The sequence below is a fragment of the Lates calcarifer genome, linkage group LG14 (genome assembly GCF_001640805.2).
Source record: "Lates calcarifer isolate ASB-BC8 linkage group LG14, TLL_Latcal_v3, whole genome shotgun sequence".
Classification (NCBI taxonomy): domain Eukaryota; kingdom Metazoa; phylum Chordata; class Actinopteri; family Centropomidae; genus Lates; species Lates calcarifer.
In genome coordinates, this window is record NC_066846.1 from 6,003,563 (window position 1) to 6,018,913 (window position 15,351).

The 15,351-nt window shown below is 42.0% G+C and overlaps 1 protein-coding gene across 13 annotated transcripts in view; it reads left to right on the forward strand.

Annotated features, from left to right (window-relative positions):
* The window catches only part of mark2b (MAP/microtubule affinity-regulating kinase 2b), a 53,572-nt gene that overhangs the window by 36,513 nt on the left and 1,708 nt on the right, over positions 1-15,351 (forward strand). For 4 of the 13 annotated variants that reach the window (XM_018684911.2, XM_018684904.2, XM_018684920.2 and 1 more), the window contains 5 exons: positions 4,247-4,513; positions 7,398-7,424; positions 11,049-11,087; positions 11,886-11,995; positions 12,098-12,443. In XM_018684911.2, coding sequence (XP_018540427.1) covers positions 4,247-4,513; positions 7,398-7,424; positions 11,049-11,087; positions 11,886-11,995; positions 12,098-12,443 — 789 coding nt within the window. Of the gene's footprint in view, positions 1-4,246; positions 4,514-7,397; positions 7,425-11,048; positions 11,088-11,885; positions 11,996-12,097; positions 15,256-15,351 lie in introns of those variants that run through there. The other 9 variants (XM_018684921.2, XM_018684923.2, XM_018684913.2 and 6 more) reach the window with 7 other exon arrangements.

Genomic DNA, 15,351 nt, shown 5'->3' on the forward strand with positions numbered 1-15,351 from the left:
ATAGTGAGGTGTCCAACATTTCCAAGACCAGCTACCATAGATCACCAGTTACTTAGCAACAGACAGGAAGTAGACGGAGGAGCTCAGAAAACTGTACAAGCTTAACTCGTTGACGTAGCTTGTCTTTGGCCAATCAGTCCATCTCAATCCTCACATTTAACCAGTGAACCATGACAAAACAGTAAGGGCTCAAGAACAAGATGAGCAGGTTTTTCACCGTATGTGCCTCTGACAGACCAGATGTGTGTGGGGTTTTTTGTTTTACTTTGTTTCCTGGCAGGGAAAAAAAAGCAAATTTATAGAAGAGGCATTTGTGAACCAGCTGGGATTAGGTTTCCACACGCAGAGGTCTCAGTAGCTGATAAACTCTGTTCCAGCCACCCCTTAATGTAAGCTTGGTTTTTAGCTGGCTTAATAATAATGAGGTGTGCTGTGTGTCAAAACAGGTTGAACGAACAGGCATTACCTAGAAACTTTCTGTTGACATTACAGGATAAAAGAGTTGAATACTGTCATCAAAAGAATAATAAATGTCTTTGGTAGTACATGCAGAAATGTCCCTTTAGCTTTAGAGCTACTAGGACATCAGGGTCACAATGTAAACGGACTTGCTCAGGGAAAAAAACACATTATTCAACATATAAAATGACCGATGTTGTCATGTGCAGGTAAGTTTTTAGGCTGCCATAGCAGACCAGCTAACCAGCCATCTAGCCTACAAAATAGCGTCAGTGAGAGCCAGTGACCTGCTGCTGTCTGGATGTTGGTCATTGTCACTGTCATGATTATTACTTTATGTAAAGTAGGGCTTAAAATAAAGTGCTTCATGTTTATATTTTTAAATGGCTACAACAGTGTTCTCCATCTATTTACATGTTTGAACATCAGATAAAAAGGGTGAATTGTGTCTTTAGCAACTGTGTCGACGCATTAACTTTCCTCCCTGAGCCCCACTACCCTGCATAGTCTACCTGCAGACTGTGTGGGATAGTGCTAAAAAAAAAAAGTTCATGTTGGTCATTAAAAAAAAGATATATATAAGTGCAAGTGCTCTGGGGAGAATCAGACAAAATGATGTAATAGCTGTGTTGGTTCATGGTTCTGTGAAAACATGTATATTCTCTTGCATGCCCTGTATAGATAATTGTTCTTCATTTGGTTCTCTGACATATTGTGTTTGTTGGAGGGTTTTCCCTGGCTGGTAGATGTGAATTTCAGTCCTGTGTTAAGGAAGTAGAGTCCATCCTCTGTTTTTAATTTTTAAAGGTTTGCTCTCTTATACATGTTATGTAAACCTACTTTAATCATGAAGTTGCTTGGGAAAACCCCGTCTTCATTTATTAAGCGTTAACCATAACAACGTGACTGTGTCTTGTTGGTCATCTGTGTGAACAGTGTGTGGGTGTATTTGCTGTCTGTGCGCTTGGTTTCTGTGTGTTGTTTTGTTGGCTAGCTCCCCTGCTTTGACAGTGTCTGTTTCAAGGGTTACTTTGATATTTTGAGTTTTAGTCCTTTTCCTCCTTTTTTTCCCCCTGCCAGTAATGTGTCACAATACAGGGTGAAAGGTCTTTGAATATGTTCTTCAACTACCTTAAATGCCGTCTGAGACTGAACTGATATGCCACTTGCTCAGACAGAGAGACCCCACCCCCTTTTGTGACAGTTGTCTAGTGAAAAAAACCCCAACAAATGTCAGGCTAAAATTCCAGCAGAGCAAATGTCAAGGTGGCCCTCTGGCTGTATGTGGTTTTGTCTGCTCTATGTTGAAGTCTTGTTCTGTTGCATGCGTCGTTCAGCAGTGAGCTTGGGCTGTTCAGAACCTGGTTGGGAACGCTGGAGAGAAGGTACCACTCCAACACATAGACTGTACCCTGAGTGAGGAATAGGCACCTTTTCTCAGAACGTAGTCTGTATCCTTAAATCCTATTCATTCCTATTTTATCCAGCTGTCCCCAGATATCCCTCTGAAAAAAAAAATTCAAATACCATTCTCATTAATTTACATTTCTTTTATCAGCCTGTTTTAATGCACCAGTATTCATGTACTTTGATGATGCAAGCGATGCTGAGCACAGGCAGCTCCACATTTGTATAAAGCAGAGGTGCCATCTACTATAGGCAAATCAAGTGTTCCTAGCATGAAAATGACCTGGCTGTGCCATAAAGACACATCAGCCTTCATCAGCCTCATAACACACCACCTTCTAACACATCGTCTTTAGATGCTTACGGTCTGTCACTGCTTTTTTCCTTAAATCTATAAGTGACATTGGAAATCCTTTCATAGGTTCAAATAAATTGGAAAGTATTACAGATCTCTTCCTCTTAGTAAAATACATAGGTCCTTTAATCAACAGTCATTTTCATAATTATAATATGTCACACTAGTCCCCACTAATCAGCCTGATCCAGCCTTTCTTTCCTAGCATCTGTATTCATTGATGAGCTGTGTTTTTGTGTGTTTTTGTGTGTGTTTGTGTGTGTAGGTGCCTGTCATCTATAGTGGACAACTTGAGCATAACCACACTGAATTAAAGGGATATGCTTAAGCTATCAATCACACGGCTACACTGGCGACTTGACTGTAAAGCCTCCTCCTGTGTTTTGTTTTTCTTTGTTGAGTGTATTTGAGGTCTGCACAGGACCCTTTTTTCAGTCGTGTACCCACCCAATAACAGCATTATTGACCTCTACTGTGTGCTCCCACAGATGTGTCATCCCAGCAGTTCGGGTCACTCCTGCATACAAAACTGTTCAATACAAGCCACGTTTTACAGATTTCTCTTACACATCTAAAGAAATATCAATCACTGTTTGATAAACCACCTTTTACAAGATATGAACTTCAATGAAGCCTCATTATGTGATAAATCTTTGAAAGTAAAAATAAAAAAGCTTCCATGTGAGGCAGTGGCAACAAAGAAGATGAAAAACTTTCAGACCCTGTTCCTGCCTCTGATAGTTTATGTGGTTTACCAAATATAAAAAAGTTTTTAAGGTTAAAGAACCACAAAGATACTATTACAGATTATATGGGACGGCAGATGGAAGTTTCTAATGTGACATTTAAACAAAACTTTTGTAAGTGGCAGTGTGACTAGTTTAAAATTTGAGAGATCTGAGTGGCAAAGAGAGAGAATAACTTTTTTAGGGAAAATGTTGCATGTCTGCTTAACCTTAGCAATAACAGCCTCTCTGTTTAATTCATTCTGTGATGACAATGGTGACCACCCTCAACGTAAATATATCCTGCACCTGCAATTTTTGTGTTGCCATGCATCTTCTCAGTCCCAATGCAGCCCTCTACAGTGATTTGCCCTGGTGTATAAGTTTCTTTATTTACTCCTCTTATTTGCTCCTCGTGTCTCTCTCTGTGTGCACTTTGTGTTTGTGCTTTTGCCATTTCTGTTTGTTGTGATTGCCATCTGGTGCAGGTGTGCTAGTACCACACACTGGCACGGAAGATGCACGCACACATGCTTACAAAGCAAATGCAAGCTTTTAGCTCAGTGAATAGTAACAGTGTGCAAGTGTGTGTTTGTCTTTGTCTGTGTGTGTGTGTGTGAGTGTGAGAGTGAGAGAGAGAGATAGATGGAGGTTTGTAACATCTTGCCCTACGGCCGAGGCAAAGAGGATTAGCTGTGTGTATCTGCGTCTGTGTGAGCATGTGTCACTGACCTGATGTGGCCCAAAATTTTGTGTTGGCAGAGTGTAGGGATTATATGAAACATCAGGGTGAGCAGACATTGAACAGACATAGATACTTGTATGACCTTACACTGGGGTAAGTAGCACTTCAGGAGGAAGTGATTTTCTTCTTCTTCAGTGTTTGTCTAATTGTGTGTTCTTTTCTCACACCCCTCCTCTTCACTCCTGTCCCCACTTTTTATGCCTTTCTTTTTCCTTTCTTCCTATTTCTCTCCTGTATCACCTCCTACATCTCACTTTGTTCATCTGCCTCTTGTCTTCTTTTCCTTTTCATTCCATCCTCCCCATCCTTTCTCTTTCTTGCTTTCTGTATTTCTCGCTCTCTCCTCTCTCCTGTCCCATCTTTGTCACCCTGAATTCTTATTCATTTGCACCTCCTCTTCTCTGCCTCTTCTTCTGTCACACCAACCTCTTATCCCTCCAATCTTTTCACGCCTCTTTCTCCTTCTCCACATCCACCTCTCTGCTCTTTTTCACCCTCCTCTCTGTCACCTTTTCTCCACTATCCCTCCCTCCATTCCCCCCACCCCCCCAATAGTGCCCCACCTCAGAGGGCGCCTGGTGCCTCCCCGTCTGCCCACAACATCAGCAGCGCTGCCGTGTCAGACCGTACCAACTTCTCCAGAGGGGTGGGCATCCGCAGCACGTTCCACGCTGGCCAGCAGCGAGGAGCCCGGGACCAGCAAGGCTCCGCCTACCCTGGCGGGCCTGCGTCCCCATCACTGTCACACGGCAACAGCCAGGCCCGGAGGACACACGGTGCCACAGGGATTTTCAGCAAGTTCACATCCAAGTTTGTACGCAGGTGAGTGGCAGAAAAGAGGCAGGAGCATGAGAAAATGGGAGGGGTAAATAGTTAAGATTAAACTTTGTGGTTACAATGTGAGGGCAGAGAAGGGAAGTAACAAAACAGGAGAGGATATGGGGTAGAGGAAGAGAGTTTGTAGTTTTGTTAAATGCAAAGACGTTGTGATAGCAACCGTTCTATTTATTATCCAGCTACTTTGTAGCATAAGAACAGTTTGAAGCTTTTTTGAGTGTTGAGGTTTCACTTTAAAGCAGAAAATGAGTAGGTTTACATTATGAGTCGTTTCAAATGCTCATTTCCTCTCAGGAATGTTGTACTGTATGTCCATGTCATCACTGGTTTTCAGAGTATTTCTTTAAAGGGGCTGATCTCATCTCATCCCTATCACTAAACTGGTACTGATCTGTAACTCTGCTGAGAGTAGAAATGGAGAGGAAGGGAACAGCTGTGTCTTCTCTATAATTTTGTTTGGAGCTGTGGTGACTGAGGAGTAATTTTGGTTTTGGTTCCACATCTGGCCCAGTTTTCATCTCTCTCTTCTAGTGCAGGTTGCAGCAGTTAAACTACTCTCGTGGGTACCTGGTTGTAATGAAAGCTAAAGTTGTTTATTTGTGTTATTTTAATTTCCTCTCAAAGTAAAGTGAGTTTTCTAGCAGTGATAAAACTCCCTTTGTAAATACAGAAAGGTGGGAGAGAACATTGTGGTTATAAAAGAGGAAGGGAAGGATGGGAGGGAAAAGCCTGACTAATATAGTACCTACCAAGTCTTTACAGTGCCTTGTATCAACTCAACTGATATTAGCTTATTTTAGCTTTGAACAGAAAATATTGCAATTATATGATAAAATATGGCACTAGTTTTACTTGAATTTGATACATTATGGCACAAATGACCATTACGTCTATAATAAGATTTGCAGTGGTAAAAATTGTCAAATAATGCTAGTGAAAATGTTTTATTTGTAGGTAGTAATATTATTGGAAAATGGGGGTTTTGATGCCAAGTTTGTACCAACAGAAAGTATGAAAGAATTTTTTTTTTTTTTTCCTAAGTTTAATGATGTATAACAGCTGGACACTAGTTTGTAGCAAACATTACTCAAACAGGAGTAAATAGTGCCTTTTTACGGACTATGTTTAGCAGGGCATTAGTACACATTTGGTGCATTAGTGAGTATTAGCAGCAGCAGGATGTTGAATGTGGAGCTGAATAGTTTTTGGACAAAAAATATAGACTATCACCTGCCTTTTCCTTTAAATTACAATGCACTACCACTAAAATATATTTTATCATGGATAGACAACTTGTAGGCAGATTTTTACAAGGGGAAATGGTGAATTATGTCAGGCAGAAAGGCCAGAGGCATAGGGATATACTTAAGATATCATTCATTTAGTATATAATTGTTAGTGTTTGACCCAAACTATGCATGAAGGGTGATTAAGTCTGATTGTAGCTGAGTCAGGCAAGAGTGCAGAGGAGGCCAGAAGAGGAGCAGCGAGGCATATCATTATCAGAGGCCGTTGACAGGAAGTGAGGGTTTAAAGGTGACAGGAACAAGCGAGACTGAAAGAGGAAGGTCCAAATGAGCAGTGAAAGGATGAAAAGCTGAGCGGGTAAGGTTGAGATTTCCGTCTTCACTCCTTTGTCACCAAACAGCCCTGGAGGTTCATTTTGAATGCAAGTGTTGAAATGTGTGTGGGGAAGGGAGTGTGCGGTTGTATTTTTGGTTTCGTTGGATTTAAAAAAAAAACAAACAAACAGGATTTCAGAATGATCAAGTGTCTTGCCTGCATGCGTGGGTGTTGGTGTAGAGTTGGGGTGTGTGTGTGTGTATAGAAAAGGCGGAGGTACAGGCACAGCCACTCTCCAGGCCTCCCACTCAGAGATACTGTAGCTCCGTGGCGGCAGTATCCATGGTTACACCGGAGATATCACTTTTCCCTCAACTATAAATACCGCTAGTGGGGACACCTTGACACACATGCATGTATGCGTGCACACACACACACACACAACTTGGCGTGCTGGTAGGAAGTTGAGGTGGTGGAGACAGAGAGATGTGTGTTGCATTTGTACAGTTTGACCAAACACACACACACACACACACACGTATACACTGAAGCTGTGTGTTTTATTAACATATCATATAACCTCACCACTGCACTTTTTCACTGGTCTGGAGAGTGATGTTTCTCCGTCCTTCAAATACATTGGTGTGTTTGCAAGTCTGTGTGTGTGCGTGTGTGTGTGTGTGAAGGAGATTAAGTTCCTCAAAGTGTGTTTAAGATTAAGTTGTTGCTTAACCTGTGTTTTCTCATTTGAAATGTGTCTTTGTCTGTGCATAAGAGGTGGGTTCTATCTTTTTTTTTTTTTTTTTTAATAATCCTTATCACGTTTGAACTTTTCACCTCACAAACGCTTCTTTTCAGGATCACCCAGGATTGCTCTGTATGTGGAGGAATTCTACATTTCATGTTGGGGACGGGTGGGAGGGGGGTTGACTTTGTTCAGACGGGGGTCTCTTAATGGAATTTTCCCACAAAGCCTATTAAATCCCCCTAAGGTGTTCTGGTGTGCATTGAATTTTGTTCACACATTCACACCAATAATTCCCACATTGAAACACATTGAGACTGAATGTTAACGGCAGGAACACTGATTTTCTTTTTTGTTGTTGTTCATTTTAAATGTTGGTTTGTGCTTTGCTGCTTCAATCCCAAGTGAGCCTGGTTCATGTTGGACTTTTATTTCTGACAGTTTGCTTGAAAGTTTGCTACTCAGAGGGCAGCTTGTCTTTTACAGGAAAGTCATAAATATATACGTTTTATACATACGTTTTTTTCTCTTTCTTTCTTTATCCCTCTTTTGTTTTTGTAGAAATCTCTCGTTCAGGTTTCCAAGAAGGTAGGCAACATCCCCAACGTTAAATATAACCCCTTGATATATATACGTATATTCTCTTCCTCATATATATTTTACATATATATATATTTCCTCCCCTTTTGGTGTTTTGTGCAGCTTTTTGTTGAAATCTTCCTTTTGTGCCTTGAGCCTTATCTTTTCTCCTCCTTTTTTTTCTGTGGTTGGCCCCTTTTTTGAGCCTTCTGGTTTTGAGTGCCGTGTTTTGGCCCATTTTTCAAATTTTCTTTGGTTTTTTTTTGTTTTTTTGGTTTTTTTTTTAAACTAACTTCCCCTCACCCACTCACACATTTAACTCACTCACTCCATCATCATGCGGCACAATAACACCTCAACCCTCTTCCCCTTCGTCCCTCCATTGTCCCTCTCACCGACCTCTTCCTCATCCCCACCCCCCTTTTTTCCATTTATTTACCAGGTAGAGTGTGTGTGAGCTCGTGTCCCCCCCCCCCAGTGCCCCAGATTTAGGTCGACTTGTAATGGTGTGATAGATCAAACTGCTCCCTTCCTGCTCTTAACCCTTTCCTTTATTAGTTTTACATGCAGGTAATGTTGTGCCTGTGTTCAGCCTAATAGAGAATGTGGTCTCCAAATCTTAAACATTTCGTGAGGTAATGGTAAAAAAAATGTCATCCCACTGACCAAACTCTATATTAATTTTTAGATTTCATAAATATATGAGAAATAAATGAAGCACAGGGATTGGAAATGTCTGTTTAAGGTGTTATGTTTTTGTCTCAGCCTAGTTATATAACTTCACCCTGGAATTTTTAATGTTGCTAACCATTATTCCTGCTAACGCCACCTACCAAACCATCACCCATCTCACCTCTCTGCTGTCATCAGTTCAGTCGCTACAATTTAAATTTCCTCAGCCATAGAGACTGAAGTCGTGTTTTTAGTTTAGTTTTTTACTGTGGAAGTTTCTGGAAATCCCACCGGGAAGGTCGTGTAATAATAAGTCCCTGGCTGTAGCTGGTAGTTGAGGATGGAGGTAGAGAGGAGGAGAGGACCCAGGAGGGACGGGGCTGCAGTGTTTCTTAGGCTGCACTCTTTTCTGGAGGCTGCACTCTTCCTTTCTTTCATCGCTCTGTTCTCACTCTGGCACTGGCTCTCTAACAGCAGCAGCAACAGAACTGGATGGCTTTGACCTACTCTGGCTGGAAAAGACCTTAATGCTGTGAACACACACACACTCACACAGATGACACTTCATACAGATACATATTTATAGATGTATATTTGTAGTGATACACCCAGACATTTACATAAACACAGTCTTTTCCTCCATGCTCATGTAGATATGTACACTATATGCAGATGCTAAACACATGTTGACACATTGATATTTATTTATTTACACGCTGTACCTACATTTCACAACTACATCTGTCACACACACTTGATTTTGTGTGAGTTGGCTGCTTCTTACCAGCAGGTAGAGCAATTTCCTTTAATCTGAACCATTGCTCCACCTGCTGGTTGGAAGTTGTAATACCATTATAATATCTTAATGTTGCGATACCCCTCAGTTTTGATTTACAAGTAGGAATGCCTATAGGCTATTTAAGGATTCTCATACATCATGTAGTTTGAAATATGAGGAGAACTATTTATCTATAAATACATGGCTAATAAGTTATAATATTTTCAAGTAAAAAAAATAGATTGTAGTTCTATTTATTTACAGCATACCACATGTAGTGGACTGTGCATGTGAGGTACATTTGGTATCAAATAATCATTTTATCAGTCCTTTGTTCTCCCTTGACTTCACAATGCCCCCATTCTAGGAGCCATTTTTCATTCCTTTGTGTTTAGCTAAATCACAACTGGGCCATGCAAAATGGCACAAATGATTTAATTTTACATTGTTCACTGATTTACCTCTATTTTTATTATTTAAGAAAGCCTTGTTATAACTTACTTCCACTCCTCCCACTTGTCATCTCCCATGTGCTCTATTTTTAACCATGTTTTTGTTGCAGGAAGTACTTTACATGATGTTTTTGGTCATTTCTTTAAATGGGGCAAAACAGGAATGATACCTTTTCCCTCAGAACGAATTTAAAACCATAAACTGTTGAATTTGTTGTGTGTGTCTTTTTCCATCCACTGTCTGCATGTGTTTTGCTCTTGTCTGTCTTTGTTTGTTTGTTTGCTTTTTTCCCTTCAGTTTGTCTTTGTGTGTCATGTCTGTTTGTATGAGAGAGAATAATTGTGTTTGTGTTAGATTTGTGTCATACAGGCTGCAGTTACAATAATGCTGGTTAGGTCAGGGAATGTGTGTGTGAGTGTGTGTGTGTGTGTTAAACAGCCTATGTGTAGGTCCGGTGTTACTAATACAGGTTTTAACCCAGTGCTTCAGCCACAGGACCCACCCTCACCATGCCGACCATTCTGTTCCAAACCATTCCATCCTCATCCAAAATGTCCCATTTCACATTCTGTACCCAACAGTTTATTTTGTTGGAAAACATCCCATTCCATTCCAAGCCATTCCATTCTGTCCCAGCCTTTTGGAAATACTTAAACTCTGCTCTAAAATGAACCATTACATTTCTTGTCCATTTAATTTGGACGAGCATGTTTTGTGAACTGCTCTGGACTAGTTTCAGTTCAGTTCAGACCATTCTGCTTCATTCACAGCCCTCCACCTTGTTCATCACCTTGTTTTGATCCATCCTGGAACTGGTTGCACCAGTTCTTTGTAAATTCCATGTTAGCCTTGCTGTGGAGCTTTATGAATCACTAAATTAAAACAGGTTGCACCACACAAACTAGTTCTTTGATTAGTAGAGATCAGCTGTTATGAAATATTTACACCTCCTAACTGACAGGTGTAACTGTTGTTACTTAACTGCCAAGACTGTTAGCTTGCTAATATATGACCTGTTAAGCTAAGACTTAACATTACATTTCCCTGAAATAACTCAAATTCTAATAATGTAATGCAGTTACCAGATCATGTCAGTTAGGTTAGCAAACCATAGGAATACAACAACCTCTGAAACATGTTATAGAATGTGATGTCACTTCCTGTTTATGTAGCTTTTGATTTGACTTTGTTAGTAGCCAAGACACTACGTGCTTTTTACTGGTGCCACCATATTTAGCAAGTAATTAATACTAATTAATTAACAAAATTTGGAAGTACTAAAAGTAGTTACAAACTCAGCAAGGACTTCACACATGATCTATGTTTAGCATTAGCAGTGGATTTACAGAAAGCTGGTCCATCTCAGTCCTGTTCTTCACTCATCCTCTCAAACCAATCCAGCACTCACGTCATCTGCTTAGCGGTGGAGCTGTAATGAAGTGGTTGCATAGAGTGGACTAGCACTGGGACCTTAAGCAGCTGCTGTAGCAATGCATTGTGGACTGAGACATCCCCAGGTGGCTCTGGACTTTGAATTGAATTTGAATTTGAGCAGCTGGAGCGGAATTAGATATTTGGCATCAAGACTTTAAGTGGTCGGATTGGAACGTTCAGTCGGGCATGGCGAGCAGAGGGACTGTGTTCAGCCAGCTGATTTACTATCTGTTTAAGAGTCCAGATGTTGCCCCTAGCCCTCAAAAAAGACTAAACTTGTGTTGATTTTTCTCGAGGAGTCCGTATGAGGGAGAGGGTCGGGATGAGGGGAGCAGGTGAGATACAGAACAGCCCGAAAAACCAACAAACCCTTCAAAACCCCCCCCCCCCAAGGCTCTACCAAAAACCGCCTGCCAATCAGTAGACTGGAGCCAATCAGTAGCTGATTCCTGAGCTTGTTGTGAATGGCTGGGAGAGGTGGGGGGGCGGGGGGCGGGGCTGGGGTTGATAATTGGTTGGTGATGGTGATAACGGCTTAACCAATCAGGGTGCGGGGGAGATTAGCAGTGAATGGTAGCATCCCAGAGAGTTAGAGTGATGGTGTGGAGGTTGACCTGCATGGCGGGATGTGAGTGTGTGTGTGTGTGTGTGAGAGAGAGAGAGAGAGGGGTAATCAGAATCCAAGTACCCAAATGTGTGTGTTTGTGTGCAGGTACACATGAAATACACAGTATCTCACAAACATACACTCAGATATAAATTCATACTCACCTTTGTGATGAGAGACGTGTGCACACAAACACACACAGGGGGTACTTAAAATTTTTGCTTTTTGTCTTCATTTCCACAACCTCATCATCTCCCTCTTCCTCTCAATCCTTCCTCTCCTTTCCTCCCCCCCTTTTTTGTCTCTACTTTTTAAAATAATTCTTACACTTTTCCTCTTGTTCTCTCTTTGCTCATTTCATCCTCCCTCTTTCCTGTTTCCTTCCACTGTCACCTCTCTTCTCCCTCTGTTTCTCTCCTCCTATCCTCTCTCTCATCTCCTCTTTATCCGTCCTTTCTATCTTTCTTTCTCCTGTTGTTCCCCTCCACCTCTCTCCTTCTCCATCCCTCCCATCCCCTCCATTCAGGTCCATGCTGAGCAGCACAGTGGACAAGTCGGAAAAGACGTCCGGCGGCGTTCTCTCCTCCTCTTCCAACAACGATGAGAACAACTCCTCACCAGGATCTGGTAACACTGGTAGGTCGAGTGTTTTTTGAGTTTGTTCCACGCTAAAATCTCCTCCATCATTTTTCGCCCCCTCACCACTTTCCTCCTCCTCCCCCTCCTCCTCCCCTCCAGGCGGCACCGGCACCCCTCCGGCCATCGCCAGCCAGAAGGACTCAGCCAAGCCGCGCTCGCTGCGCTTCACCTGGTCCATGAAGACCACGTCGTCCATGGAGCCCATGGAGATGATGCGCGAGATCCGCAAGGTGCTCGACTCCAACAGCTGCGAGTACGAGCTGCGCGAGCGCTACATGCTGCTGTGCGTCTCGGGCAACCCGGCGCGCGACGACTTCGTCCAGTGGGAGATGGAGGTGTGCAAGCTGCCACGGCTCTCCCTCAACGGCGTGCGCTTCAAGCGGATCTCGGGCACGTCCATCGCCTTCAAGAACATTGCCTCAAAGATTGCCAACGAGCTCAAACTGTGAGTGCGGAGGAGCAGCGAGGAGAGATGAGATTAAAAGGGTGGAGGTCGGAGGTGGTGGTGGAGGGGATGATAGCGAGGATGAGGATGATGCTGTAGGTGGGGTGGGGGGGGGGGGGGCGCTGCGGAGGTCAGGAGGTAAGCTAAAGGGTGGGATCACTTTAAAAATAACACGATTGTTGTCTGGACAAAGGTCTGGAGTAGGGCTATCGGTTCTCTGAGACTAGAAAACGTTTCTTTTCTAGAAGTTTTGTTCCTTAAGTTCTTGAGGCCCTGCGATTAGAAACTCTGAGCTGATGTCCTCTGAGTTGTGAAGTACTTACAGACCGAGGTCTTCTCTCTCCCTGCTGGTTTTTTTTTTTTTTTTTTTTTTTTTTTTGGGGTCACGTTCTACTTAGACGTTCCACTCTTCTGCATGTCCGATCTGCTCTCTCTGTTTTTTAGGAGTCACACTTTGATCACTTTGACCACTCCTGTCACTTCTTCCTGCTATTTATTCCATTTCTCTGCACGGTTCTGCTGCCAGGTCTTTTTGGGGGGGGGGGCTGGATGGAGGGCAAAGAGAGCGGAGGAATGCTGAAAAAAAAAAACTTTCTACTTTCTCTCTGAATGATTGACAGAAAGTTTGGAGCCTTATTTTGCTGGAAAACTCAAAGGATTTTGATTGAATTTGTTCTGATTGTCCTCCAAAACTGAATGGACTCCAACTGAGCCAGGACTTTGGCTGCTGAAGCCCACTATCTGCCACACACACACACACACATACACACACACACATACACATACACACACACAAACTTACACCTACAGATGGATTTTGGATGGACAAACTCTGCTGTGGTCAGTTAAAGGACCCTCTCCACCCTCCACCCTCCATCTGCCCACCCCAAACCTCCCCTCCCACCCTGAAACGAACTTCTGATCCATCCCCCCACCACCCACCTCCCTCCTCCCCTCACTCATATACACACACACACAAACACACACACACTCTTCACCTCCCTCTCTCCCTCTAATTTCAAACTGAACTCAGCACAAACACATCCATCTTTTCACCTCGTCACTCCCTTTTTTTTTCCTTCCTCATTTGTAATTTCTCTCCCGCCATTAAGTCCGAGGAGGCCAGTCAAGACTTGATGTCATCATTGATCACACGGGCTGCAACTTTTCAGTCCGTACTTGTACTTTTTTTTAAAATTTAGTTTCTTCTTATTTTATGGCTTTTAAAAAGAGTTGTGCACTGGAAAAGAGGGGCATATTGGAACCCGAGGGGGGGACGGACAGAGCTGACGGACGGGGGTCGTCGATGGATTTTATGTTGCCTTTCTCTGAAGAATTAAATTTGGGATTTGTTTTTGTTGCAGCACATAAATGCTCGGATGATGATGAATTTATTTGTTTCTGTTTTTTGTTTTTTTTTAATGTTGGTATCACTTTGGTAGGCATCACGCCTTCATATCCAGATCGTCAACCCTGAACCGACACATTTCTTACCCCCCCCCACCTTTTTCTTTTCTTCTTGTCTTTTATTTGCCTCCCCCCCATCACCCTCCCTTGCTACACATGTTCCCAAAGAGCAAACACACAACAAAAGGTGTCATTGGAGTATGTAACAAACAGTATGTGTGTGTGAGAGTTAATTATAAAAGATCACTGGAAAAAAAAAAAAAAAGAATCGACGACGACAACGAATGGTGAATTATTTTCTTCTACTTTTGATTTGATAATATATTTTTGTGTCGTTGAAAGTTTTGGGTTTGTACAGATTAGGATTTTTTTTTTTTTTTTTTTTTTCTTTTTTTCTTTCCGGGAGGGGGTGGGGGTGGGGTGCAGAGGGTCACGTCAGATCATATCATTTGCTGCCTTTTCGGTGTAGTGCACCTTTAACACACAATATACACACACACACACGTGCATCTAACACCCAAACACAGCTCGTAGTGTTACCAGATTAAACACACAAACCCCCTCCCCCCTAAAGTGCAGGAGCTATCGATGTATTTAATGATGATGATGATGATGATGATGATGATGATGGTGGTGGTGGTGACGACTACTGCTCGTTCATTTTTTCAGCCATTTTTATTTTTTCATCTCTGTTTTGATTCTGTTAGATTTTTCTTTTTTTAAAGGCCTTATCGGTCCAGAATGGCTTGAAGCAGAGACAGAAAGCAGGAAAAAGACTTTTCTGTCAGAGAGTTTCTCATATCAGACCACACGTTCGCATTCACAACCACAAACCAGAAGAAGTCGCTTCCTTTTCTCTTTCTCTTTCTCTCAGTGCGTTTGTTCCTCCGGTTTGTCGAAGCGGAAGAAGAAGAAGAAGAAAAAAAAAAACAACACACACACACACACACACACACATACACATATGGGGTTAGAGAACGGGGACAAGGCTGTCCCGTCAGCTGGTTGTACCTAACTTAACACTTTTCTTTCTTTCTATCACAATGACACACTGTCGTTTTATTATTATTTTTCTTTCAGTTTTTAATACGTCAGATTTTTCTTTAAAAGTTGATCATTGTATTAAGGTGCTGGGTATTGGATTCTAATTATTATTCTGGCTGTTGCTGTTATATTATCTCTTTCAGGGTTGATTTTATTTGACATTATTTCGTTTTACATTGCTGTAATTTACATTGATTTTAAATGTGTTTTGAGCAAACTGTAACTGTAGTGGTGGGTTTTGGGGTTGGGAGGGTTGATCAACTCCTGACAAAATGTATTATTTGTTTGTTTGTTTTTTTTGTGCAAAGACAAAATGATGAAAAATTACAATGATAGTAATAAAAACAATGATATAATGATAGTTTGACTCTGAAATCCATGATGTGTAAAGTAAGATAAACGAGTGAAGTTACACGACCTTCTGCTCTTCCTAGTTCTCTCATTCTAATTCTCTCCA